This window comes from Ziziphus jujuba, chromosome 8 (assembly GCF_031755915.1).
Source record: "Ziziphus jujuba cultivar Dongzao chromosome 8, ASM3175591v1".
In the NCBI taxonomy this organism is placed as follows: Eukaryota; Viridiplantae; Streptophyta; class Magnoliopsida; order Rosales; family Rhamnaceae; genus Ziziphus; species Ziziphus jujuba.
Window position 1 is genome coordinate 27,690,925 of NC_083386.1, and position 27,978 is coordinate 27,718,902.

The 27,978-nt window shown below is 32.6% G+C and overlaps 4 protein-coding genes across 14 annotated transcripts; 1 reads left to right on the top strand and 3 right to left on the bottom strand.

Moving 5' to 3' along the window:
- Nucleotides 1-1,425: 1,425 nt before the first annotated feature.
- On the bottom strand, nt 1,426-10,341 carry LOC107414574 (probable trehalose-phosphate phosphatase C). 3 transcript variants are annotated; one of them, XM_025071447.3, is made up of 12 exons: nt 10,183-10,338; nt 9,716-9,971; nt 4,663-4,733; nt 4,107-4,277; nt 3,613-3,753; nt 3,336-3,407; nt 3,070-3,198; nt 2,907-2,960; nt 2,586-2,687; nt 2,287-2,364; nt 2,033-2,173; nt 1,426-1,924 (listed from the first exon to the last, which is right to left on the bottom strand). In XM_025071447.3, exons 4-12 carry the CDS (start codon nt 4,272-4,274, stop codon nt 1,751-1,753), a joined length of 1,059 nt encoding a protein of 352 aa, XP_024927215.1. In that variant the 5' UTR covers nt 4,275-4,277; nt 4,663-4,733; nt 9,716-9,971; nt 10,183-10,338; the 3' UTR covers nt 1,426-1,750. The 3 variants fall into 3 exon arrangements, with proteins under 3 accessions (XP_024927215.1, XP_015878197.1, XP_060675338.1); XM_016022711.4 differs by lacking the exon at nt 9,716-9,971 and having other exon boundaries at nt 10,183-10,341; XM_060819355.1 differs by lacking the exons at nt 4,663-4,733; nt 9,716-9,971; nt 10,183-10,338 and having other exon boundaries at nt 4,107-4,304.
- Nucleotides 10,342-11,959: 1,618 nt separating this feature from the next.
- On the bottom strand, nt 11,960-16,644 carry LOC107414608 (uncharacterized). Of its 6 annotated transcripts, none has more exons than XM_048469763.2 (3): nt 16,463-16,644; nt 15,058-15,189; nt 11,960-14,672 (listed from the first exon to the last, which is right to left on the bottom strand). In XM_048469763.2, exon 3 carries the CDS (start codon nt 14,636-14,638, stop codon nt 12,287-12,289), a length of 2,352 nt encoding a protein of 783 aa, XP_048325720.2. In that variant the 5' UTR covers nt 14,639-14,672; nt 15,058-15,189; nt 16,463-16,644; the 3' UTR covers nt 11,960-12,286. The 6 variants fall into 6 exon arrangements, with proteins under 6 accessions (XP_048325720.2, XP_048325719.2, XP_015878240.4 ...); XM_048469762.2 differs by having other exon boundaries at nt 11,960-14,675; XM_016022754.4 differs by having other exon boundaries at nt 15,054-15,189.
- A 1,972-nt stretch (nt 16,645-18,616) lies between these two features.
- On the top strand, nt 18,617-21,514 carry LOC107414610 (uncharacterized). 2 transcript variants are annotated; one of them, XR_009640372.1, is made up of 7 exons: nt 18,617-18,987; nt 19,272-19,322; nt 19,650-19,755; nt 19,830-19,976; nt 20,224-20,798; nt 21,008-21,118; nt 21,332-21,514. XR_009640372.1 is itself a non-coding variant. In XM_060819648.1 (3 exons), the coding sequence occupies exons 1-3, from the start codon at nt 20,564-20,566 to the stop codon at nt 21,391-21,393; spliced, it is 408 nt and encodes a 135-aa protein (XP_060675631.1). In that variant the 5' UTR covers nt 20,135-20,563; the 3' UTR covers nt 21,394-21,514. The 2 variants fall into 2 exon arrangements, 1 of the variants encoding a protein (XP_060675631.1); XM_060819648.1 differs by lacking the exons at nt 18,617-18,987; nt 19,272-19,322; nt 19,650-19,755; nt 19,830-19,976 and having other exon boundaries at nt 20,135-20,798.
- A 112-nt stretch (nt 21,515-21,626) lies between these two features.
- On the bottom strand, nt 21,627-27,401 carry LOC107414609 (probable protein phosphatase 2C 76). 3 transcript variants are annotated; one of them, XM_016022757.4, is made up of 10 exons: nt 27,153-27,401; nt 26,895-27,003; nt 25,979-26,284; nt 25,071-25,198; nt 24,444-24,542; nt 24,071-24,229; nt 23,405-23,491; nt 22,709-22,800; nt 22,179-22,253; nt 21,627-21,983 (listed from the first exon to the last, which is right to left on the bottom strand). In XM_016022757.4, the coding sequence occupies exons 3-10, from the start codon at nt 26,236-26,238 to the stop codon at nt 21,819-21,821; spliced, it is 1,065 nt and encodes a 354-aa protein (XP_015878243.3). In that variant the 5' UTR covers nt 26,239-26,284; nt 26,895-27,003; nt 27,153-27,401; the 3' UTR covers nt 21,627-21,818. The 3 variants fall into 3 exon arrangements, with proteins under 3 accessions (XP_015878243.3, XP_015878241.3, XP_015878242.3); XM_016022755.4 differs by having other exon boundaries at nt 27,116-27,401; XM_016022756.4 differs by having other exon boundaries at nt 26,895-27,401.
- Nucleotides 27,402-27,978: the final 577 nt, after the last annotated feature.

The following is a 27,978-nucleotide window of genomic DNA, read 5'->3' on the forward strand; positions in this document are numbered from 1 at the left end:
CTAAACCAGTGCATTTTGGACTTTTAAGAAGAAAGCTTACAAGATTCCACCTACATTATTTGCGGGAATCAATGTATCATTTTAGACTTAACCAAAAGCAAACCCAACAAATTTATTAGTTGTCAGACAACGATCTCTTCACTGAGCCGAAAAAAGAAAAAAAAAATGAGGGAGGCAATCAATATTTTACAATACATATAACTTATTAACCGACATATCATATTGGACTTTCTTTTTCTCTCTCTCTCTTTTTTATTTTATTTTTTGTTTTTTAATGCATATTTCATTCAATTAAAAGTTGAAGATTCCCTGAGAAGCATAAAGGGTATGACATGTAAATATATATGCGTATATTGCTCCTTTTTTTTTGGTTATTTATTAATATATATAGAGGCCAAATTTTATCGAATATTATGAAATCCGTCTAGAAACGTAGTTTCTACTCGTGCGACAATGAAAACCGAAATAATTAATTTGTGACTTTGTTAATTAATCAAAATTAGATCTGAATGATAATTGTTTGAATTCAAGGACCAATAAGTTCTATGGAGTGCTTGAGCATTTAAGTTAATAATGTAGTCCGAGACAATGAACTCAAAATAGAAACCTCACATCCCAGATAAAAATAAACAAATAAATAAAAGAAAATAAAAATCACAATTAACATATTTCTTTTTTTTCTGGTAGAAATATATAACAGATAATTTCCAAATTCATGTTAAACTTTTAAAGATGTGGTTGAGGGAGGAGAGTTGTGGCCAGTGACTTAAGGAATTGCATCACAATCAGACTCTCTCCTTTTGATCCTTTATTCTGCTTATCCAGATATATTAGAAAAAGATAAAAAAAAAAAAAAAAAGTGAAAAAAACAAAAATGAAATACGACAATATGTATTAGTCCCCGATCTACACGGCAGTAGAATTTGGTTGAATTTGATTTTGGCAGGTACATGTATAGATGTATATGTATATGAATTTAAAAAATGAATATTATCTCCATACTTTAACCATGCTTTCAAACATTAATGTTGATATTAATAGTTATAACTCTATTAATTCTATTTGTCTGCCGTGGATTCTATGCATAAGTTTCCTTCTGGCTTCTAACTTCTTTCCAAAAGCTGTAAAATGTGGCTGATAATATTGAGCAAGTTGTATGCACGACGTCTCTGTTGCTGTTAATGTTCATATGAGATCCAATGAGAAACCCTCAAACTTCACTCAATAAGCTACCTGATTCCTTTATTGTTTAGTAATTTTCAGACTTTATTCTACTAGCTATCCATATATAGCTATAGTTCCTTCGTTACAAAAAAGAGCCAGCAGAAAAAGAGAGAAAAAAAAAAATATATATATATATATATATATATGGACAATATTAATATGGTTGATGAATATATATGATGATCATCTTCAAACCAGAAGGGGGGGAAAAAATAAAAATAAAAGAAGGTAAATGTAATTAATATACAAATATATCATGGATAGATGTTCTGTTTGTATATATTGCCAATAACAAGCTAGCTAGTAATATTGACTCCAAATCGCATGGTTGTTTCATAAAAAAAGCTAAAACCATGCATGCCTTGGAAGTTTTCTTACAGCTTTCTACAGGAATATTTGACACTAAATATAAAATACTCCAAGACCCGAGCAAATTAAAAAAACAAAAAAAAAAAAAAAACTTAATTTGTTTTTTTTTTTTTTTTTCCTCCTAATTCTTTTGTATACAAAATTAAAACCCAAATTTTCATTTGAGCATATTATAAAATGACCTGCTTGAGGAAGAGGCTTTCCTCCATCTTGCCAGACGTAACAAAAAACTTAATACTTCTGATGGATCATGCAAAGAGTATGAAGCTTCTGTCCCCTTTGCTATAGAAGATACTATTATTGGAAACCCTTCTCCTCTACATCGTATTACCTGCCAAACAAATTAAATCAAATATAAAATTAGAACCTAATATAACATAATTGAATATAGTAACAAAAAACAAATAATAATAATTATGATTAAAAAATAGTAATTTACCTTGAATGCATCTTCATCGGTTCGATCATCCCCGATGTACAAAGGAAGGACTTCGCTGGAGTTGCTGACGCCGAGAGTCTCAAGTAAATATTCCAGGGCATGACCTTTATTCCATTGTATTGAGGGTCGAATTTCCATAACCTTGTTTTGATACAAATTAATCAAGAATAATATTAGTTGGCACTAATTATGTTTAGAATAATCATCAAAGTAATTAATTAAATATATAAGAGATAATTTATTATAAATCCTACCTTTTTACCCTCAGTTAGGTGAAATTCTGGATACTTTTCAACCACAGACATCACCTTCTCTTCCAATATCCCATAATCCTGCATAATTGATAATATTTTTTTTTTACTGTAAATATCTCTTGCTTGAAGATATAAAAGTTGTATGCACATGTTTCCTTTTGTTTGATAAAAAGGTTTAAAATTTTATAAGCACATCTGATGAAATAATAATAATAATAATAATAAATTAATTAATTAAATAATTAAGATTATAATATATATCTATATATATATATATATATATATATTTTTTTTTTTACCTCTTCCCGGACCTTCCTGTAATGTACTGAAATGCAAAATCTATTATCTTCTACTTTTGCACCTGGGATTTTCCGGGTTTTTTCCTCGAGTTCTTTGAGTATCTGTGACAAATACATGAAATATATATCCCTATATTTAGCAACATTAACAACTTAACTACATGGAAACTATACGCAAAATTTGCAGCTAAGAAAACAAATTTTCTTCAGCAATTAATTTAGGACAATTACTGAAAAATTAACTACACTATGATTTCTTTTTTCAAATTATAACACATAAATTATGATTTCTTTTTTCAAATTATAACACATAAATCTAACCTCTTTAATGGTAGGCAGAAACATTTTAGCAGGTTGGAATATAACTTCACTGCCCTGCAAAGGTAAGAAGAATTTGCATTATTGATATATACAATTGAGATTAACCTAAAATGAGCATAGAATGTGTATAAATAATAGTTAATTAATAATTAATTGAATTTACCTTTTTATCAAGGGATTTGGTTTGGTACTTGCCATCACTAGACTTCACGAGTGGTCTTGCAGGGGCCATGATGTCCATCCCATGACTCCCCGCATAATACACATTACTCAATTTTACAAATTCTTTCACCTATACATCCCATTATTAATTTATTAACCATAATTAATTCCTCAAAAATCAAAGCTTAATTATACAAAAAATAAAAAATAATAAAAAAATCAGTAATTAGTAGCAAAGTAATTATGGCCAAGTACTTAATTGATTACCTTGTCCCTACCCCTTCCACTGACAATTGCTGTGGGGAAATATTTTGCTACTTCACGTACTGCACCGCGCATCTGCAGGCAGCCAAATTATTACATGCCAATCAACCTCTCATTTCGATATAAAAATATATATATTTATACCTTTTTATTAAATTAATAAAAATACAAAAATCTCTTTTGTCAAAAGAATTAATAAATAAATGATATCTATATATGTATATATATATATATATATACATATGTATGTATATATATATACACATATGTATGTATATACCTCATCGGACATGAAAGCACGATCAGGATCGTCCACAATGGGTGAGAGGGTCCCATCGTAATCCAGAAACACCACAATCCTCTTCCCTTTTGCTGCTTTCATCATCCGATCAAATGAGCCCAATGCAGAAGGATGTTCCACCTAATCCCAACGAATTAAATAAATAAATGGATAACAAGGTCAGGTCACAGACTCACTCAGACTCAGACAGCCAACTCCAAAAATTTCCAGCAAATATATATATTTTTCAGAAACCCCCATTTGCTTCCCTATTAATGTCTACTGCTTTTGTATCTTGCAGAGCTGCCCATAATTTCCATTTACTTTATGTTATTTCAACCACTCCTCTTGATTGTAATGTATGATGAGCCTCTAGCAATATCCAAATCTACATCAACAACTTTATTATATATTATTTTTTCCTATATATATATATATATACATATATAAATTAATATAAAAATATGGATAGTATTGGTATATATGGTGCATACCCGCCATGAAGTATAAGTAGAATCAGAGGTCTGATCATAGAGATTTGAAGTTATTGATGTGAATAAGCAATCACCATCTTTGTCTTCCTTCTCTGCTACATTTGTGATGGAATACACCTTTATATTTTTTTGTTTATTGGTGGAAGAAGATGATCTTTGGAGTCCCATTGCCTGCAAATTCAAGTTACTTATTATCATTAACCATACCAAATTGGATCTGACCCCAAAAAAAAAAAAAAAAAAAAAAAAAAAAAAAAAAAAAAAAAACAAATCTGAGAAAAGATGTCAGGTTGGGTCTTTGTTGCTTTGCATTTCAAACCCAAGCCCAATAAGACTCACTGAGTGAACATGGAGAAAGTAAAACTTTAGACTTGGGCTTACAAAGTGGTTCCGTGTCCATTAAATTTACATTCCCACTCCACACATTAGCCTTTGAAAATCTAAACTAGCCACTGATTGATGCTCATGCCCAGATCAACAGAACCTTGCCTCACCTCCCCAGTAAAAATAAAAAATAAAAACTAAAATAGGGAGAAAATAAAGAAAAATTGCATACCTGAAACTTGTAATCTCAGTGGCTGAGATGGTCTGATTTGTAATTTCCTACTGCTTTCAAAATCTGTTTACCTGCAAGTAAGAGAAGAATAAAAAAGGTTGAGATTAATCACACCTTTGGGACTTTAAGGTGAAAAAAAAAAAAAAAAAAAACAGAAATGGAGGCAGTGACATTGAAGGGGATGAATAAACCTGCAAAGCCTATAGTATTGTTACCCAGTGAATAAAACTTATAATTAAACTTAGGTTTTTATTCTTAGCTTGCTTTCCCTTTTATAGAAATTTATTTCTTCGCGTACAAGCATGAGGGTCCCATACAAACCTTTTTGTTTATATTTGAACAAAAACGTAAAAACAAGCGAATAATATAATTGTTGGTTAGTCTATTTGAGTAAGATGAATATTATAACTTACCAATTAGAAAAAAAAATAAAGCTCGAAAATCTCAAATTAATCCTTTTTTTAGTCAAAACCATTAACTACATATATTTATATATATTTATTTCGTAAATCAAAAAGGAGGATCTTAGTATCAATGTTATATCAAAATTACTTATATTTTAACCAAAACTTTTTAAGAGGTGTTAGCATAAATTGAGAAAATTACAAAACCTAATTAAGGGAAATGATGAATAATATAATACAGTTGTAAACAAATACAAACTCTCCTAAAACGTGATAGAAGTCCTGCATGTGTGGGATTAAGTCATAATTCTCAATTTAATAACAGCCATTGACTCATAATGCATATGTAGACGTACGTCTTCATAATTATATGATATTATATTCTTCCCCCAAACCTTTCAAAGTCTCAACACTATTTCTTATTTCCTTCGTTGGGCTCTATGTAACAGCTGTTTGCCTTCTCCTCCTAACGTTCTGATCTTTATTCAATTTTTTACTCGCTCTCTGACTTCAATCACATATATAAATGGGTTTATTGACTTTTCCTTTTCATTTTCTTTTTTTTTTTCCTTAAAAAAAAAATAAATCGAACGAGGACGAGAAAGTGTCCACACCGGCATAAAAAAGTAGGTCGGTGGTGCAACGATACACTTGTAAGTGTAGGAAACAATTCTAACACCAAATCAACGTCGAAACTTACTTTAATGATAACAAAACAAATGTTAAAAAAAAAACAAAGAGAACGAGGCAGTCACTGTCATCCCACGGACTTAGAATTGTAATTATTAGTCTAAACCCACTTTCAAAAACATACAGGATAACCTGCTCATAAGGTAAACAAAGTGTTTTTGTAAAGTAATTTCAGTGGGCTTTCTCACCAGCTTCTCATAAATTTATATACTTAAAAAACTATAAAGGTCGTTTTCCAAATTGAATCTCTTTTCTAAGAGAAAGTACATGTAAACAATACGAAAAAGACGAAACGACCGTGCAATATTTTATATATATATGTGTATGACTCGAAGTTACCTAGGGGATCTTTTGAATGTGAAAGGTTTGTCTTCATAGGTAGAGTTTCAATGAAGCTGATTCAGATGACACTGAGGGGCGGGTAGGCTATATTTCATATAAATATATATTAAATATTAAATTTAATTATACAATTTATTGTACACTTTGGTAAGTTTAGCTCCATTCCAACTACCATCATATGATCATACCTCATTCAGCTCCTTCAGCCAACTGAATTTAGCATTTAATTATTATATATATGAGCATCTATTCTAATATATATATATATATATATTATATTTTGCTACAAAGCATCTATTCTAATATGATCTATAATCTTTATGTCTCTTTCATGTGATTAAGAAAAAGGTAATTATATGGGAAATAATTCAACTACAAGCAAGAAGTGGTCATGGACTACTGTAGACATATATAATCAATATATATACCTAATAAACAAGGCAAAAAGTTGACAGCATTAAATTCAAACAATGAAAACTATATATATTTCCTTAAATACCTATCTCATAAGTGCATTTTGTACCACTGTGCTGAATGTTGCAGTTGAAACTAATAAACAAGGATGGAAAAGACTAAAACAGTAAGGAAATGTAAAACTTTTGAGGTGTTTTATTATAGTTATTTACATCAATGATTGGAAATTGGAACTTCGCTTCAAATCCTTCTATGTTAGAAGTTGCTAGACAAGGAAAAACGTCATAAATCAAGGCCCATTTTGGGCAACAAAATTTTGCACATGCTAAGATATATATGTGTCTGCCTCTGTGTCTGTGTGTGTGTGTGTGTGTGTGTGTGTGTATGCGCTATAATTGTAACCTAAAGTTCTTGAGATAAACGGATGCAAAATTCATGGTATATACATAGCAATATGACTGTAAAATCATTCCAGAAGCAAGTCATACCTGCGATTCAAAACATGTATTCCATGAAGAAAAAGAGGGACAAAAACAGAGTGTTTCACCAAGTAAAATTGTAAAATTTTTCCCAGGCATGCGCGGAGAGTGAATTTAAGCCTTAAAAGGAGTTTGTAGCACATAATATATATCGTATATTATATCAAGATATTAAAAAAAAAAAAAAAAAAGAAGAGATTTTTTGAAAATATTAAACAATTGTTAAGTCATCAGCATAACCTGTAAATTCAGTAAGTTCTTTTCTCTTCTATTTTTTCGGAAAAAGCCCAAAAGATTGATATAAGAAATATAATAACTATTTGTAAAGTTTATAACCAAATACACTTGAAAACAAACATATCAACAATCAGAAGGTAAGCAGCAGTAGGCACAAAACCCACTGAATTTGCAATTTTAACAAAACCATGAGCCACCTAAATTGGTTGCAATTCAAAGATGAACCCCACTGCATATAATAATATAATAATATGTACAGAGAGTGTGCGTGTTGTTTGTATATAATATAACTTGTGTTGAAGTTTCTGAGACACAGACTCAGGAAAAAAAATAATAATAATAAAAAAAAACGAAAGGATCCAAACCAAACATGTTTTATTGCAAGATACATAGAACGCACATTTTCCAACTTTCAAAACAATACCCCCATAAAAAAGTGTCCATAGTATTCGCTATGCAGATTGCAGAGTGAGACAAAAAAGAAAGCACACAGATATACAAACAGGTACACACGTGTATCCTACGAAGCCACAAATTGACCTGTCCTTTTAAACTTATTTCTTTTTGCTACAAATTTCCTTTCTAACTAATAAACAAAAAAGAAGCTTGACTTTTTTTCTTGAACCTAAAAACTTAACTTGATCAATAATTTTTCTGAGACAAAAAGAAAAGAAAAAAGTAGAAAAGACAGATCTTACATGTCACTTAGTTAATGGTTGATCCAGATCCTTTTGATAATGTGGGTCTCTGTAAGAAGGACACGTCCTAGACACGCCTTAGACAATTTGATTACACGTAAAAAAAAAAGGTCCCTTACAACCAGACATGGCACCTACGACGAAGTTGCCCAAGTCCAAAGAAACTACCCTCTCAGTTGCACTCCAAATTTATATATATATATATATATATATATATATTATAATTTTATCTAATAAATAATTACCACACAATTCATACCAAAAATTTAAAATACTTATATTATGACTCAGAAATTTAATCAATGTTAGCCAGAGGTGGCCAACGCATGCCTTTGTGAGTGACACTTATCGTTTTCTCATGTAATTATTCTCTTAATATTCAAGAGCTTAATAAACTATAGCTTTTATTATATATTTTAGATACCTTGACCAAACCATGCAAGACTAAAGGTTCGGAAAGTGTGTGACTTTAATTATTACTTAAATAAGAAGATAAAAAATCATTTTGTTGTGTGAAAAACACTGATTTTCATGCAGTTATCCCTGGAAAGAGATCAATTTAGGTTACTACGTGAATATACCATTTTTGTGCTCACCAATCTCTAATCAATGGACGATAACCATCGATACAAAATACAGTCAAATACATATTGTCTGAAGTATCACTTTGGCAACCTAAGGAACAAATATGTCCATATGTATAATTTTTCAATATTCTTCTTTTTTCCTTTTCATGGTTGTTACCTTTATAAGGTTTTAGCTTAATATGTATATGTATTTAGAATCTGGCATACTTTTTGTACAACATATATATTTTACACAAGCATAAATACTGCGGTTTTAGCTATAAATGTTACCGAAATCTATTGGGTTTGTCAAAATGGTTGATTTCCAATGTCAATGAACATTCCTCAAATCGATCCCACTGTTGACATTAAAAAGAAAAATCTAATTTTTGAATTAATACACTAATTTACTAACATTGTGTTACACATAGTTTGATATATATATATATATATATAATAAATCTACGTTCTAAAAATTTAAATTTTTTAAATCAATTATAATTTAATATGATATTAAAATTCAAAATTTTAAACATAGTTTAACATATATAATAAATTTACATCATAACAGTTTAAATTTTTAAAATAAATTTTTATTTAATACATACATAATAAAATAATTAAAAACAAAAAATTAAAGATCGTCTAAACAAAGGAATTTAACATTGAATTAAATTATTACTTTTTTAATCTAGCTAAAAAAAAGAATAAAAAGAACCAATCACATCTATAAATCTAAATAATATGGAGGGTAGGTAAGTGTACCGCACGCGTATCTTAGAGTTGTCACCAAGACACGTACTTGCTACATAAGCCTAATTAACCGTTTTTCAGGTACATGTCGTTTCACTAAAAAGAAAACTACTGTTTTTCTTGGGACCCACCACCAGCAACCTGGTCGGTTAACCCCAGATCTAATCCGTCCACGCATGCTTTTCAACACACGTATATATACGTGTCAGCTATTTGATGGTGTGATCTGATCTTAAAAGCAGTTAAAGTTTCTGATGTGTACAAACTTTTTGATCTATGTTTTTTTTGGTATGCCCAGGTCGAGTCATAGGTCAACCGAGGCTACCTGGCCCCAGTCAACCTTTTAGGGTCCTACTAAAAGGACACGTGTACGGTTTAAATAAAAGATTTTCTAGAAAAAGCAAGAAAAGGCCATCGATAACCGAAAAAAGCCAAAAAAAAAAAAGAAAAAAAGAAAAATGAAAAGAAACCTGAAGCGGCGCGTGACGGAAACTGCTTCATCTACGAGCCTCCAGAATAGTTTCATTATAGGGTAAGACACATCCACTCTCCATATTTCGCGTTTGAGTAATAAAACGTTTTTTTTTTGGAGGTTCAAAAAAAAAAAAAAACGATTCCAACCGTCTCGTTCGCAGAGTTTTCGCAAATTTTATGTCCAAGATTTTATATTAAAAAATAGAGAAAATAAATTCATAAAAAAATAATAATAATAAAATAAATGAAAGCCTACGCAACGACGTGTCGTGTTCCGGTTGCCGCCGGAGAGATTTAAAGAAGAAAGAAAATGGGGGAAAAAAAAAAAAGAAAAAAAGAACGTGAATCATCAGACTCAGACGCAGAGAAATGACAGTTCGTTAATAGCTAATTGAACAAAGAATACAAAAGTATTTAAATAAAGGAAATTATAAAATGGAAGCGAAATTGAGAAGCAACTGACCGAATATAATGGTGTTCGACGGCGGCGAAGGTTCGCTTTCGTTGAGTTGCAGCGAAATTGAAAGCGTCGGGGGGGAGAGAGAGAGAGAGAGAGAGAAGAAAACTAGATAACGAAAATAAGAGAGAGAGAGAGAGAGAGAGAGAGAGAGAGAGAGAGAGAGGAGAGGGAGAGAAAGGAGACAAGGAGGGGAGGCTTATTTATAGAAGGAAGGAGGGTTTTAGGGGGAAGAAGTTGAAGTTATTGCCAGATGCCAAACATTGGGAGTCCAATGCATTAAAACTTCCTCCTAATTATTTTCCCCCTTTTTATGTTTTTTTTTTTTTTTTCCTTTACTTTTTTGACTTTTTTACTTTTGAAATTTATTTTTGGGCCCTCGTAATTACTTTTTTGTAACTTATTTCTTATATATGTAAAGGGACCAGAATTGAACCAATTAAGTTGGGTTAGTTTGTCCAAATTCTAATTAAGTAGTCTACTCTTCTTTTTTGTCACTACAAATTGATGGGTCTCAAATATCGTAATGTTGAACTTAAATTTCCCCAAAAAGAGGTTCGCGAAGTTAGACAGCGTTTCCAAATGTTTATTCAGTTATGTTGACCTACCTTTTGTTTTTTTAATTTATTTTTCTGTTACAATTTGTTTTTTTTTTTTCTTTTAAAATTATATATTAAAAAAAAAATCTTATGTATGTTCCAATTGAAGCAACCACGAAGCAACTTCAAAGTATAACACCATTTCCTACCTGTGAAAGAAAAAAAAAAAAAAAGAAAAGAAAAATTATTCAGATTGATGAATTTTCGGGTACAAGAATTTTGGCATTTACTTACTCTTCTTATTAGGTAAAGACTATAAAAAAATAATAATAATAAAAAATTATAAAGAAAAAAGATGCTTGTGGGAACACAAAAAGCACCCCTATGAAGTAGCTATTATAGGTGTTGCATGTGTAAATTTAATATGTAGTAGAAATGAATGGGGTAGATGACCACAAAAAAGGAAAAAAAGAAAATGAAAGAGGTAGATGGTCCTCTTTGGCATAGAAAGTTCTTTGAACTTAGACTTTGGACAAAAGGAATTTGCCCATGAAACTTCCTTTAAGACTTTCTCCAAGTTTGCATGGTCTTTTGGTGCCAAATCTCATGAATTTGCTCTCCAAGATTCTCTATCGGTTACATAGAAATCGAAACTCTAAAGAAGATTCTGCCGAGACTAACGCATGTTTCCATAAATAAAAGCAATGCTTTACCATGATATATATATTTTTATGACCTCCACAATCTAATTCATCAATCCTCACATTTTTTTTTTCCAACGAATCCCTCCATTTTCCCATTTCTTGATTAGAAAATTGAATAAAATTGCTTTGATTTTTCTACCTGCAAGCTGTACGTATATTCTCATTAATAATTGCATTTGATCCATAGTACTAAGACCCAGTACCAGAGCAGAGCCCAACATCATAACAAAGAAAATGGGTGCTTTTTTGTACAAGACCCAACTTAGTATTTTACGGGTTTTCTTTTTCATTTTTTTTTCTTTTTTTTAATATATTAAAAAGAAAAAGGGAACTTTTACATGACTTTAATTTTTATTGGGGCCACAATCGAGTCATTTTCCAACCACATTCACAACTCCCAAATTTTGTTGACCAACACGTATGCAGTGTATAAATGAAAATACTATTTAATCAAAAGGCTTTCTTTTTGACAGCCCAAGGCCACAAATAAAGTTGGGCCCGCCCAGGAATCCAATAGACAGGGAAGCTAAAACCACTTAATCCAAGTAAACAGCCATTTCAATTTTACCTCAAAACAACCACCACCAAAAACTATTACCCGTCAGTAGTATGACTATTGACCGTACACATGAATTTCTTATACAGAAGTTAACACAACACTTCAAAATCATTCCAACGTAATGTAGAGACATATAACCCCAAAAATCTTTTGAATCACTTTCTAAATGATTTCGGCACAAAATAAGCATTATGTACATTTTGGTCAGGCTCAACAAAATGTAAGTGCACTTTAAATTTTCTCTATCTTCATCTCCATATCCTAAATTCCTGGTTTCTTTGCATCAATGACCATATCAACTTTGCTAGCTACCTTGTTATGCAACATTCTCTATCATCCTTGATGTGTTCGCTGTTCAATGTAACCTCTGCTTCCTTGGTTTTGGAAACAGCTTCACTGGCCTCATTAACTTCTCCTTTCTGGACACCCTTAAGCACCTTTTCATCCTCTTTTATGCCATTCTCCACAGCTGGTGCTTCGTGAGCTTCTGTTATCACCTGCAAGAGCTCCAAAGGTGTGGCTGCTGGATCTAACTCGTGGCACCCCTTCGGAGCATTATGAGCTTCTTGGCCTGTTAGCAAGCAATTAGGGACCTGATGCGAGAACTGAAACATCTCTTCTTTAGGAATTCTCCTCACCTTTTGGGAATCCATGTTCTTTTCAAACACTGTTTTGAAGCCAGCAACCTTGATTAGAAGAGCAACAGAAACACCTTCCTCCTCGCTAAAATCATCGAGCACTTCCACCATCTCATATTTGTGTCTCACTTCCTCAGAGGTATGCTCATTCCACTCGGGAGACCAATTTTTATAAATGGCCCAAACTTCCCCTTTCTTGGGATATATCTGAACCACACCACGTGTTCCTTTTGTCCAACTAACCTTGTGTGAGAAAGAGTTTAATGTCCGAGACATTTCATGTCTGCCAGTTCTAAATTCCCCACAGGTTTTGGTAAAGCCTGAACCTATCCAGTCAATGGGTCCCAATTCACTGTTGGTTCTGGAGTTTAGCCAGCTGATCCGCATCTTAAATGGCCTCAAAGAGATCACTTTATGAATGCGAGCATAAAATCGAGGCATCCCATCATCATCATCATATGCAGCCCAGACTTGGTCCTCACCAAAGGAACTTTCAGTTCTGTCTACATCAAAATTATGAAAATCAGGATCAGGGACATTAATTGACATTGGTGCTGTGGCACCTTTTTCTGTATCACCAGAAGAAGCACCAGCGACTGACTTCTTTCGCCCATATCTCTGAGTGCGGGTGTCACCATTCACCATGCTCTGTTTTTTATTTACTTTACTTTTCTCCTTCACACTCTCTCTCCTTTTGGTATCTAATTCAGTCCTTGAGCGCCATACCTCGAGCATCTTTTGAATATCAGTCCTTGCCTTCTCAATCAGCATATTCCGTATTTCAATATATGACAGCTCTCTTGTGGCATTGGGCTTAATGTAAGTACCAGAGCAACCAAAGATTTTATCTATTTCAGCATTCCCTTTTCTTATTTCGGACACACCTTGCACACCAGCTCTTCCATTTCCAATGGTCATATTATTAGCCATGAAGCCTCCATAACTATTCAAATTATTGTCATCCAATTTTCTCTTCTTCAAGGACTTGTCTTTAAAAGAAGGATTACCCATCCCCCTAGAAAGACGATTCCTCTCCCACTCAGCGAGAGACTGTCCATCCTCTCGCTCTCTCTTCACCTTCTCACTTGCCTGCTGAACCACATTTGCAGCTTGAGCAGCAGCTGAAGCTGATGCCACTGTGCTACCAGAACCAGCTGTCCTCGAGAATGCACCCCACTGGAAGTTTGTGTTATTGAATGAATTCTGACGCGAGGAAACACCAGGTTCTGAATTTTGAGCACCCACAAAGCTTCTTCCAGAATTATATGGGTTATTACTACCAGAATGATGTCTTGAACTCTGATGCTGTTGCCGAGACCAATTTGATGACTTGAAAACATTGGGGGGCGGAGCCTTCTCTAAAGCCACAAAGGCCTCATGACAATTTGGGCAGAGGAGAGTGTGATTCAAATAAATCCGGAGATACTCATAATGTGTCTTGCACTTGTTGCAAACAGTCCAGAAAGTATCAGCTTTCTTAGGTAACGGGGAAGAATTTGTTCGAGAGTTACTGCGTTGAGTACTAGCATTGGAAGTTACAGTACTTGTGAAGTTCTGAAATCCATTTGCAGATGGTGGTGCAGATGTACCTCCAGTCTGTGTTGGAAATTTCTGTTGAAATCCTTTCACATTCCTCAGTTGATTATATGCTAGCCTCTTAGACTTGTCTGATAACAAAGTCCATGCCTCCGAAACCAACTTAAAAGCACCCTCTGCACCAAGTGACTTGTTTTTATCAGGATGAAGCGTTAGAGCTAACTTTCTGTATTGTTTCCTAATTGTATCATCATCAGCCAAGGGATTCACGCTAAGTATGCCATACCAATCCACTTCCCCATTAATTTTATTCTCTGCAGAGATGTACACATCAAGCGTCATCAGCATTTGGGGTATACCCTCAAGCCCAGGATATAAATTTTGAGCCTTCAATGCAAACTTCTTGGCACCAGCATAGTTTCTTTCAGTAAACTTCCTCTCAGCGATCTCCTTAGCTCTGAGTGCCTCATCTTTATTGCACTCCATAATCACCTAAACAGCCTCAATATGTATCTACCACCTGCTGATAAAAATAAATGTATTAGATTCTACAACTTGAGGCTCTTATGCTCCATGACAATGACAGGAGTCACGTTCAAATAAAAACATATGATTTGGAGGGGGTAGAGAGAGAAACAGAGGGTCTAACTCATCAACAAGTAGCTAAAATATTTGGACTGGAGATACTGAAAGCTTTGCATTGAAACTTTAAGCTAAAAACAAGATATTCATATAAAAGTTTAACTACCGCTTACATTAGCTTTTGCACTTGAATAACAATTCAGCAATCACATATTTCGTTTCACAGAGCCAAATATCATTTTGTTTATAATTAGTAGAAGGAGAAATAACAGAATCTCGGATGTAGCAATAGCAGACAAAGGATGATGTTTTTGTGTACCTACTTGCGATCCCTCTCTACTGGGCTTTTTTTAAAATCACTGTCCTCTGTCTGCATCAATAGTCTTCCCAGCCATCTTCTTAAGCAGAAGCATGTCCACACTCACTTATGCCAGCAAATTAGTTACTAGATATTCCTGGTTGATTGTTTGCAATAGAAACATTATATATGATCAGACTAAGTTTTCTTTAAATATCTGAACCGGTAGTAAAGTTACCGATATTTATCATTTCAAAACAGTTGGTCTTGCCAGGTAATCATCACATATCAGGTCAACACCACATCAACATATTTCCTAGGCCATGCTAACGCATGCTATCCACTAATAGAGGTATCCGTAAGAACATTTGAGCTACAATAACCAAGCATTAATTAGTAGATCTCCAAATGAAAATGTACTAAAAGATGCATTCATTTCGAGATTGGGCTCAACATTCACATACTATCCAATTACAGACAAGCGTCTTTTGTATCAGGCCCTACAGATGGTTAGTGAAACTATAGGTCGCTGGAACAATTATTCCATTTCATGCTTTTATGATGTTGGAGCTTATCAGCATTGTGGTGGTTTGCTATAACTAAAACTCTCTAAATCTCCAAACAACCCATTGGCAATCTTGCTTGTGCAATAATAGTAACAGGTAGATCAGGAAAAATCAGAACAGCCCAATAGAAACACAAACACACAATCTTCGAAAGTAACAATCAGATTTACAATTACAACCAAAGGTCAACCAAAAGTGAGATGCGGAAACCAGCTAATTGAAGAATCCAAATCACAATCACAAAGAATAAAACAAATAAATTAAATAAATAAAAGGAAAACAAAAAATTATACAAATCTTATAGCATCAAACTTAAAACCAAAGCATTAGAACAGTGTCAGAAACTAAAACATCCAAATCTTGAGTAAGTGAAAATTTAAATTTCAGGATTATACACTGGGCAAACTATTAAATTCTTAACAAGAAACGAACTAAAAATGCTAATAAAACAATAGGAGTTAATATGACCGCCATTAAAACTAAATCCACGAAATGTAGCAGATTTGAAAACCCATTTTAGAGCAAACCAATTTTTTCTTAGAATTGAAGAAAAGGAAAAGTTTTGCATTCTAAAAACTCAAAGAAAATCCACCCCAGTGAGATTCCGAATCAAACAAGAAACGTCGTCGTTGATTCACGTGAGCACAAGGTATATAACGGTCATGAATCAACAAGACCGGTCAGAAAATCGGGGGAATTAAGCAGTTGAAAATCGAAGCCCTAACTCTTCTAACATTTCTCGAAATTGTAACACGTATTTTCCAGAAAAAAAAAAAGGAAAAAAAAAGTACGAACTTCCAGAAGCGAAAAAATAAAAATAAAAAGAAAGAAAAATTGAATTGAAATTAAAATTAGTAAAATTACCCGTTTAGAAAAGAAAAAAATAAAAATAAAGAGGCTGACTTGAAGAAATTTTGAATCTGAGAAGACCATCACCGTGTAGAGAGTTACTTATTTATCAAAAGCCCCCCGATACCCTGAGAAGAATTTCTCAAACGCCCCCAAAGACTGGAATAAAACTTTAAAATTTTATAAATGATGGGAAATTTTTGCAAGTATGGCTTTCCTTATTATTTATTTATTTATTATTATTATTTTATTTTTTTTTTGGGAGGGGGTGGGGGTTTAACCCTAGTATAACTTTTTAATAAGTGGTTAGACCCAAAATTCTTAACCATGGTTAACTTTTAACTCCTCTATTGGGTTTTGAAAGTGCTAAATTTGGTTTTTGTTTTTTTTTTTTTAAAAGAATATTTTATTATTTTTAGTGAATTTCCAGAAATGTATACATGTATTTACAAATGATAAGTGTGTATTATATACACAAGTGTACCTTTATCACCTTTTATTGGATCACTATTTAGGAAAGAAAAATCTAATTTATAAAAATCTTGCATTCATAAGTCATATCCACATATATCTTATTAATATATCATTATTTTTTTAATTAAATATTTTCCGTATAATTTAAAGTCCACATTGATGGGACAACATTTTTCATGAACCAAATAAATTGAAATATAAGCAACATTATGCATATTTGCTTTTAAATCAATATGGAATTGGAGTCTCTTTTTACTGATCATGTGTGGGACAAAATCAAAGCTACTAAAATATTCCAAATACTTTACAATGTGATTCATAATAATTTCGCATATTTATATCTTATATGCTACCTTTAGTTCAGGCGTGGGGAAACGTGGAAATGAGTTCATGGCACCACGAATCTATATGGAAGGGCAGTTTTGTTGATGCATTCATGTTGAGAATGAAGAAGAAGAGAGCTTTTCTTTTGAACATGAAAATTTGATTATGTAAATCTTCTATTTTGTCAGAATTCATTGATTGCTCCATAAGAATTTACAATGAAAAAATCTTGTTTGTTGTAGAATTACTAAGAAAAAGACTGATCAACAATTTGAAGAGCTCTTTTTTTACATGGAAACATATTTATATTACAAATGTCTTTCTTTATATATAAACCCATTCTATTACCCAAAAAAAAAAATTAAAAAAAATCATTCATATATGCATTTTAATGAGATAGTTCATAGTGTTTTAAGGTCACGAGATCAATTCATATATCTATGTGAATATTTTGGTATGATAGTAAGGTTTATAGATTTTTTAGTGCAAAGTTTGATATGCAACATTAAAGAACACAAGGTAGCTAGTTTTATTCTGTATATATACATATATTTTCATCAAAACAAATTGTGGAGTACAATCGAAGTCATGGATATTCCCACAATACTCTAAATTATAAGAAAGCAAAAGCAAATATAATGAATCTTAAATTTTTCAAAAAGAAAAATTTTAATAATAAAAATATATAAAATAATGAAAAGTTGGTTCACCATGGTGCTTTAGAATACCCATATTATTCTTTGACTAGGTTTGTGAAAGTAACAAGAGTCTGCTTTTAGAAATGTGCCCTTACTGAAAACCATCATAAAAACAATCTTCAATTATAATAGTCACATTATAGAGAACATATCTAGCTTGATAAGAAAACTTTCAAAACGTTTTGCCACAAAGTATAAAAAAATCATGGACAAATATCTCAGCAGGAAACCTTCTAAAGAACTTACCTGCAACTCCTATACATTTCATTTATGCGCTAGAATTCTCTCTCAAACTCACAACATAAATCTGGCTTAATTAACTAAGATATATAGTGTTAATATATAATCTATTATATTTATGGTATAAAAGAAGGAATTGATATCTATCTGGCTGAGTTTTTTTTTTTTTTTTTTTTATATTTTTTTTTATTGGTAAAATATCTGAGTGTTCTAATTAGTAGTAGAATGATGAAAATGCACTTAACCACACTTATTTTATTTTTCGAGTCTTTAACCGAGTAAGTTACTATTGGGCTTGTCGGTGATGAATTGTCCAAAAAGCCCAAGTTCTGCTCAATGAGTCCTTAGCCTATTGAAAACCCAAATCCAATCCAAAGTGACAAAAAGTACACAACGAAATAGTAGTAGAGAAAAGCAGAGAGCAATTGTTTGTTTCCTCCTAGGAAAGGAATTTGGATATCATTGGATCAGCGTACGATACTGGAATCTGCAAAAACCATAAATGCTCTAATTTCATGTCCTTTTTTCGTCTCTATTTCCACTTTGCTCACCTATGTCCAAATTACAACAGCTTTATGTACGGATATATATCTCAACTCTTCAGTAAACCAAAGCTTGCGTCTTCTTCTAACAGTGCCAGAATATTTACTTAAAAAAAGAAAAAAAGAAAAAAGACAGTGCTAGAGCTCTAGAGGCTAGTTAACTTTAAATTATTTACCCCACCCAGAAAAAAAAAAAAAAAGGTTGGTAGCTAATCTCTCCCCAATTCCATTCCTGACCATCAGAGCTTTACCTTATTTCATGGTACGTATACAAAGAACAAATTTAATTATTTATTCTTTATATCCTAATTGGGTTTTCTACGTTTTGTTTTTCAACTGGTTACTGTTTTATGAGACCAAATATTTCTTTTGGATCTGACATTTAAAAATTGCCTTGCCTGCATGGTTTAGTTTGATTTTTTTTTTTTTTTTTTGAAATTTGAATTGAAAGAATTGGAAATTTGAAATCTTTTTATTTATAAGAGATGGTGTTATAAAACTACTTACTATTTTCTAACCTTTTTCACTATCTGCCCAATTCGCCAGATGTTAACAGGAAGGGAACGAGGAAATCTCACACACAGAGATACTGCTCTTGTAAGACAGTTTTCTATTTCTTTTCTCTTGTATGGTCAGTCTCTTATACCAGAATTATGGATAAATTTTATCCCAAAAACCTCCAATTACATGTAATGCAGCAGCCCCAAAAAAATAAAATAAAATAAAATACCTGTAATAGGAGACCAGTTGAGAGTCTGCTGAACAAAAATTTAAAATTTCTCCAAATTTCTAGATAAGAGATTGACACTATATATATAAAAATAAAGTATTTTTAGTATTTAAGTTTACTTTTGTTCCTTTAGAAATTCAACTTAAATTAATATGTTTTTATATTTTCTTTTTCTCTTAAATGTAACTTTATAGGTTCAGAATTTGATCGAGAGATGTTTGCAGTTGTATATGTCAAGAAACGAGGTTATAGCTACTCTCTTGAGTCATGCTAAGATTAAACCTCAATTTACTGACTTGGGTAAGACACAATTTTCTTTAATATTTCTTTTAAATATACGGTAGAAGTTAATGTTGTTGACCATTTATATAAAGTATGGCAGAGGTTGGAAGAAGAAAATGCTGATTTTTTCAAAGGTTATTATGTAAAGCTCAAGCTGAAAGATCAAACTTGTTTCTTCAATTATTTGCTCCACCAACAGTACCATATGACGAGGCAGAATGGGAGACAACATCTACCCGGTATGTGTATATTTATATATAATATATATTTTTGTAACCATGTATATAATATATTTTCAAATATATGGTAAAAACACAAATTAAGCTATATACTCTTTAGCAGATGTTACTTAGATATAATAATATGTATGTAGAAATATTAGAAAAATTGTAATAGCAGTTGTAATAAATTTTATATATATATATATATATTTTTTTTTTTTCTTTTTTAGGATATATTGTTTATTTTTGACTTTCTTAAATGTAGTTGACAGTTTACCTCCACCACAACCTTCTATTCAATCGCCTTCAAATCCAATTTCATCTACTGGTTATCATCGCTCTAATAGTTCTATGGGCACTATACCCTCTAATAGTTCTATGGATACTATGTCTGATATGGAAGACAGAAATCATACACTTGAAAATTTTATTAGTTTGTTAAATTCTGATAATGGGTGAGTATTTCCATTTCATATCTAATTATTTTTTTTATTGTTTAATTTGTGTATATCTTATTTTTTATTTTTTATTTATAATTTCGATACTTTTTTCTTTATTAACTATTGATCGTTATACCATTGTTATTGAATTGATTCTATTGAAGCATGGTGATGACTGGAAACGTAAGAAACGTAGGCGGTGCTACACCTCTATCAAGTTATTCAAAAATGGCATCCAATATTCAATTTCCTTCTCCTCCATTAGACATGTCAGGATTGAATATGGATAACAAATGGGTACCTGATTCTGCATTTAATGATTTGGCAACTTCAAAAAATTCAGCCAGTAATTTCATTGAAACAGTGAACTATCCAAATGCTCAAGTATGGAATCAGGAAGGTAAAAAGAAAATGCAACACATATAGAACTACTTTCACATTATCATGGTAGTAAATGCATATATATCATCCACACACTAATGTGAAAATAGAAGAAGTTTCAGTACCTTAATTTTCATAATCTAACGGCTCTTATTAAAAAGTTCCTTACCTTTTTTTGACATTTTTTACAATCCCTGACATATTTTCGTTTTTGATGAATGATCCTAGACATATTTTCAGTTGTAGCAGATCTTGAAGATGTGACAGGTTGTGAAGGTTTCCATTCTCTATCTTCTAGTCCAGAAATTAAAAGTGATTCTCCAAATCAGAATGGCAGGGGTAAAGTAGAAACTTCTCCATTCTTTGCAATGTTACTTTGTTTTATGAATTTTTATAATTTTAGCTCTTAGCTTGGGGACACTATTTGTTGCATTTACAGATCATTTTAGTTTATAAGGGCATGTCTTATCACTCCATTTTTTCTTTTTCTTTTTTGGCTATGTTTGTCTGTCTTACTTGCAATGTTAATTTGTCATATTTCCGCTCAATCAGAGGAAAACTCAACGCGTCATCTTCAGGATCAGATAGGTCTGGTCAGAAGCAAATTCCAATGATCAGAGCAACTTGAGGCGTATCTTCAGGATCAGATAGGACAAGCAAATTCTAAAAATCTTGCTCCTGCTGAGGAGCAAATCTGTAATACCTATTTGATAATTCAATGTAAATGTGCCAATCACCAATTTTTTTTCATTTTCTATTTCCATTGTTCGGATAAATCAATCTTTTAGTGTAGTGGATGAAAATTCCACGCTTATTATTAAAAAAGTATCATTATATTTTCTCAAAATTATTCTTGAAAAGTAAATGCTCATATTTAATTTATAATTAAAAAACAAGATGTTACCCATTACTTGTTTTATATGGGAAAAAAATATAAAAACAAATAAGTCCAAATACATTTAATATGAAAATTTTATTTTAGACCCTTTCTTTTTTCAGAGCCCAGGCAAAGACCTTAGTGGCCTTGCTGGCCATGCCCTTAATCATGTTGGGGACTGGAACCGGCTGGAGCTGCTTTGTCATGGTGGAACCTCACGACAATGCATGTTATATTGTCTGCACTACCACGAGTAAAGGCAACCTCTGTTAATTTACGAGCTGCAGCCTCAGTTTCTTCTTCTGTTCGGGCGAGTGAAACAGCATCCTGACACAGTGCATAAATAACATAATCAGAAAGCTACACCAAATCCAACCAAAAGCTCAAAGAATACACGGTATGAAAAGCCACATTTGCCAAGTTTTATCACTCTAAATCTCAAATGGGAATAGATGGAGTCAATGCTAATTGGCAACATAATGAATGCTCCAGGCACATGGAAACGAGCAGGAGCAGGCTAACCTCATTGGGTACAACATCCCACAGCCCATCACTTGCAAGCACAAGAAATTCAAATTCATCATCTATCTCTTGATCCTGAAAGACGAAAACAAATACAAAACAAATACAAAATGACGTGGTCACCTTCATTCCTTCACATTTGGAAAGTTTTCACAACCTGCACCTTTTATATCATCATGCTACGTCAAAATGAGTAACACTAGTGGAGGAGACGCTAATCACAGATTTGTGAAAGACCCCCTTAAACCCCAACTACAGGTGGAACAGATCAGCATATTGAATTTAGGTTACAAAATTAAGACACCAGATTGTGTAATGAATACATTCTAGTCCAAATGATTATTTTCCTTTTCAGGAAATTCCCCTGGAAAAGTAGAAAGCATAAAATTTATATAGTTTTCCTTGAGAGGAGACCATCCCATGTAATTGAATTAATATCAACTACTAGGCACTACCATGGAGATCAAACGCTTTAAGGGAATTAGTGGGATAAATTAGTCAACAACTCCAACAATAATATAAATGATAACCTGGATCTCAGGTTCTGCCACAACAAATTGTTTTAACATGCGATTACCAAAAGCACGAGACATGGCTAACACGCCTCCTACCCTCCAGGTACCTGAAAGCATAACAAGAAAAAGTTCAAGCTCACAGATCTAACTTTTATCATTATATGAATTATCCTAGTTGAGAAAAGAAATCACAACTCCTATAAAGTGCATCCTTTGGATGGCCTGGAAACATTAGAATAATCTAAGGGCCCAAAAACCCAGCTGACCTAGAAACATCAGTATAATCTACAGCCCATAAATCCACCATAATTTTGTACATTAGAGCAAAATGAGGCACTAGTATGAGGATTAGCAGAAGGGGGAAAAAAACAGAGGAGTAGAGTATGAGTGAGGAAAACACCTAAGGCACCTACAAAATCAAATCATTTGTACATTTAACCATTTGAGGTCGCCCTTTCCAAACCATCCAACCAGAGTACAAACAAGTATATGAACAAAAACATGTCTAAACAATCCTCTTGGACATCCATGAATGACACAAGTTCAAAAGAATGATCAGATTTCCAGTGAATAAAAGTAATCGGATTGATAAATTTTAACAAATTAAAACAGCTCTCTTAATTTAGGAAACTTATTCTCTGTTTAGTGATGTTTATATAAAAACAGGCCCTTTATTTGCTTCTATGACTAGCTATATCTGAAAGATATTACCTGCCCACATTACAACACCACCAGCACTTTCAATTCTCTTCCTTTCATCGCTTCGATTTGGTTTATGATCCTCAGAGAGAGGAATTGCTGTCCAAAAGTATACACAACAACTTACAAATCCAGGCAATAATTTAACGATACTTAATTTCAATTTAAAGAAATTAAAGAAGTATTAAGAATGATAAACAACTAGCGACCCTTTGTAATAACAATGTATTAGACATTAGCTGCCACCAGAATGCAGTTTTGGGTGTATCAAGTGTTGTAAGCAGGTATTCAAAAATTACAAATGTCACTTTAAAAAAAAGAATGTATAGATTCTGAATGGATAACCACCAGCCCTGTAGCCAAGAGGATACCTCTCCCTTTCCATTAAGCAAAAAGGTCCAAGATTCAATTCCTGATAGAGTATGGAGGTGAGCTTTAAAGGTGGAGAGAGATCTAGGAATTTGAAGGCTACCAATGTTATACAGACCAGCAAAATGGAGCAAACTTTAAACAGAATGAATCGTAAAAGCTGTTTTTTAAATGCTTATTTGATTTCTTAACATACACTATATCTCAACAAGGAATACCATATTGAAGTCCACCGTCAGTTTATACAATACCTTATCATTAAGTTACAAGAACCAACCCTTTAAATGGATACGTAAAGGAAAAAAATACCTTTGCCAGCCTTTGATATTATCGTACGTGAATCTCCAACATTTGCGACATATAGATGATTACCAACCAGGACTGCTGTTGAGGCAGTGGAACCATCATCCCGATAAGTATCTCGCTCAGTATCCAAAAAATCTGAATCAGTCTGCTTGTATGATTCACCTGAAAGCTTACCCAAGTTACAGGATAGAACCACAGAAAACCATGTCACATGGTAGAAAAGTGCCATGCAGGTTGCAAAATGACAAACGTAAAGATATTGTATCTTTTCCAGTTCAAAGCAGATGTATAATTTGTAATAAATGATATGTTACAATCATATAACCCTGTCACTTCAACAAGATACTAAGCATAAAACAAGAGAACTTAAACGCACTAATAGCCAATTTGGTATCCGTCATAAATTGTGGATGCTTCATGAGATTCTCAAAGAGATGCTCCTTTAAATATTCAGCAGCACGAGATCCACCATGCCCTGTAAGATGCATAAGAACAATTAAAAGCCACACACAACATACTCAAACTAAACTATACCAGCTTTTGTCCAAAGGCAACAATGTATCCAAAAGGAGATGTCAGGGGACGAAAAGATTCAGAATTAGAATAGAATCTAGGAGATATGGACTTTGATACATAAAGGTAGTAATAAAAACTATAGGCTCTTCATTTCTTGGGCATTTCTATTTTAAATTGAACACTTGGCTCACAAATAGTAATGAACATCGAATTTTTGCAAGTGCATTTCAAAACCTCGAAGCTATTCCACATGTCCAACATGCACACTATAAAGATGTATTAGCCTAAATGGCGATGAGACTGAGATTTTAGTAATCCCATACCTAGGAAATTGTGTACATCTTGGAACCAATTGAAAGATTAACTCCTGTACAGCACTTTTATTTTTTGGTGGATTTTGGACGCTCATAGCATCTCATCTACCTCTATGTAAAATAAGCATGAGTTTCTCTCTCTCCGAGGCATAAGATAATGAAAGAAATCTAACCATCAAATATCCCAAACAAGCAGACTGTTTGGCCATCAATCTTCGATGTTTTAATATCATAGAAATCCTCCATGGTGGCTCTCTTTCCTCTGAAACTTGAATATCCACAGCTTAATTTTCCATCTTCACTGTCAACAAGAAAGGAAAATACTTTAAATCCAATTTTTTTAATTTGTCAGTGCTATAACTAGTAAATATCCCCATGTACATATTCATATCAATTAGATTCAAAGAACAAGAGAAACAAGAAGATAGTTTGTCAATGATGATCGATAGGATGCCTAAATTTTTATTCCTTTTCGGGTGACCAAACAACATAAATATTTTAATTTATGAGTTCGAAAATAAATTCTCGTATCTTATAGGACAAGGAAATCAAAGATTTGCACAAAGAATAGCAACGACATAAATGAGGAAGGGAAAAACAATTTATCTCCTGTGCCAATATTATCCCATCATACTCAGCTTCCAGAAACAAATTACTTTAGAACTTCCTTTTCTGCATTATAGTTATGAATACAGTTTTGATATATAATATTGATACCATGAAAGAAGTTCACAGCATTTTTCTTAGATCCATTAATAAATCACAGAACACGGCATTAAAATTCATTGATAGATTTACAAGATGAGAATGTCTTGACCTAGATAAAATTGCCTTGTCTTAATTCTTTCAAAGAACTGACAATCTGGAATAGCAACATTCATCCTAGATTGGTTCAGAAATCAATTCATAGATAACAGTCCACATTACTGCACTCATGCATTCTAACTGGCAAATAAACAATCTATGAAGGCAAAGAGCAAAAATGGCTATACTTACAGTACAATGTTTATAGCGGATATTTTCTATAAGTTTCACAACAAACAAAGGAGATCTTCAAGTAAATGAGGAAAGCATTTTTAACCTTTTCCACCCTCCACTAGCATATCCACCATCATCATCTTTCTCTGGCAGCACATCGATGATTGGCCCTCTTTTTCCGGTTGCACTCGTATCAACCATCATCCTTAAACTCGTTTTAAATTCACGATTCCACCAATGTGTAAAGCCAAGACTTGCATGCAAGCTCTTTCCAGTATTGCTCAACCGCACCCTTCTTGTCGTAAATGTTCCTAAATGCCCAGCTTGAACAATCACACTCCTTAAGCAACTTTTGCATACCATCTAAGTGGAGCAACCTGGCTTTCAGTGCCAGATATTTTGCAGATAACTGCCAAAATACCATATGAAAAATTACGAAATATCCTAATACGGTCACCATTCTTTTCACATGTCACACTAACTACACTTTAAATTCCAATATCTCTCTCTCTTTTTTTTCTTTTTTTTTTTTTTTTGGTTCTATTTTCCTTGCTTGTAGCAATCAATGAAATATAGAACAAGATCAAAATTTCATTGTATTTTACGTTTAACTATTATAAACCAACAAAATTAAGCCTCAGATATATCTATATATGCTCATCAAATTCAACTAAACCACATTCTCCGATTCACATGTGATGCACCAAAAACCTCAATATTGCACACCAACAGAAAATTTGTATAATGCATTTCAATCAGATTAGGCCAAATAAACCACCTACCATACCAAAGCCTTAGTTTATTTCAAAATCAAAGAAAAAAAATTTTTTTTAAAAAAAATTCACTTTTCCTTTTTCACTTTCTTGTCATTTTCCTCCGCTTTCTGGCCAATCAACCAGAATACTAAAATGCTAACATCAAATACATATGTAACCGAAAAAAAAAAAAAATGTTATGGATCAAGAGCTAAAATAGATCAATTATCGGATGAAATAAAAGTAGAAAATTCCAATAATTACAGATTTCACTCTCGGATTGTTCGAGATTGAGCTCCGAAAACAGTCGGATCGGATCGAATACACCGACAGAGACGATCTGGTCGGGTTCAGGCAAGTGGAGGATCCGAATCTGAGAGAAAAGTGCTTGGAATCAGCTCCATAAAAGCATGCATACATAAACATATATAAAAAAATTAAAAAAAATAAAAAGAAAAAAATCCGAGTATAAACTTATTAAATACTTTTCTCTTTCTAAAAACTAAAAGAGAATCTGAAAACCCTAGAGAGAGAGAGAAATGGCAAATTAGCAAATTCGTAAAGCTCTGGCACAGAAGAGCGGTGGCGACGTGTCACTCATCATGCATCTGCTTTTAGCCACTATTTTCTCCTCCCAACTTCACAATAATAGCTCTTCAATTGCTAATCATAATATGCCACGTCATCTGTCACCTCCGACCCTCGAATGGCGCCGAATGGCGCCAAATGGCACTTCCTTTTTGTTGTGCAGATTGATCCGTTTCCAAGTTTTCACTATCGAATTTGTTATTTTATTCCTAATTCTCTTTATTGTCTTCAACTACTCTGGACTCTTTTAAGAATATCATTTTCTAATTAAAATTGTGGTTTAGTTTAATTATACGAGTTCCTTTATAGGTTTTCTTTGAAAAATAAGAATTCAAATTCAAACAATAATAAAAACAATAAAATTTTGTCAAAAAAAAATCAAAATTATTATATGGATTTTTGTGGGCCTTACAAAAATCACTACTCTATTAAAATAAAAGGTTTAGGAAGGTGCTGGGTTTTACAATTTGGACCAACCCTATTTGTCTTATTAAACATTTTTGATAAATTGAGCTTGGAATGTTCATCAGTTTAAAGCGATCTATCTTCACAAATAACCAATTAAGTCTAATTATTAACCATTTTAGTAATTTTAATTTAATCTAAATTGATTTCAACAATAAATTCAATTTAATCTAATACAATAATAAGCGGTTTGAATTGAATTATATGATTAATTTATGATTGGCCTTTAACTTGAATTTTGTAAAATTTAAATTTTAGATAGTTGATTTTTTATTTTTATTTTTACTTGTGTAAA

What these genes read in the sequence shown, in the direction of transcription:
- LOC107414574 (XM_060819355.1), bottom strand. Translation starts at nt 4,304, where the DNA reads ATGATAATAAGTAACTTGAATTTGCAGGCAATGGGACTCCAAAGATCA. An exon ending in ACCTAACTGAGGGTAAAAAG is followed by an intron (nt 2,174 to 2,286) that starts GTAGGATTTATA and finishes TATCAAAACAAG; the next exon opens with GTTATGGAAATTCGACCCTC. An exon ending in CCGATGAAGATGCATTCAAG is followed by an intron (nt 1,925 to 2,032) that starts GTAAATTACTAT and finishes TTTGTTTGGCAG; the next exon opens with GTAATACGATGTAGAGGAGA.
- LOC107414608 (XM_048469764.2), bottom strand. Translation starts at nt 14,638, where the DNA reads ATGGAGTGCAATAAAGATGAGGCACTCAGAGCTAAGGAGATCGCTGAG.
- LOC107414610 (XM_060819648.1), top strand. Translation starts at nt 20,564, where the DNA reads ATGGTGATGACTGGAAACGTAAGAAACGTAGGCGGTGCTACACCTCTA. An exon ending in TCAAGTATGGAATCAGGAAG is followed by an intron (nt 20,799 to 21,007) that starts GTAAAAAGAAAA and finishes GAATGATCCTAG; the next exon opens with ACATATTTTCAGTTGTAGCA. An exon ending in TCCAAATCAGAATGGCAGGG is followed by an intron (nt 21,119 to 21,331) that starts GTAAAGTAGAAA and finishes CCGCTCAATCAG; the next exon opens with AGGAAAACTCAACGCGTCAT.
- LOC107414609 (XM_016022757.4), bottom strand. Translation starts at nt 26,238, where the DNA reads ATGGTATGCAAAAGTTGCTTAAGGAGTGTGATTGTTCAAGCTGGGCAT. An exon ending in GCTAGTGGAGGGTGGAAAAG is followed by an intron (nt 25,199 to 25,978) that starts GTTAAAAATGCT and finishes TCTTGTTGACAG; the next exon opens with TGAAGATGGAAAATTAAGCT. An exon ending in AATATCAAAGGCTGGCAAAG is followed by an intron (nt 23,492 to 24,070) that starts GTATTTTTTTCC and finishes ACTTTTGGACAG; the next exon opens with CAATTCCTCTCTCTGAGGAT.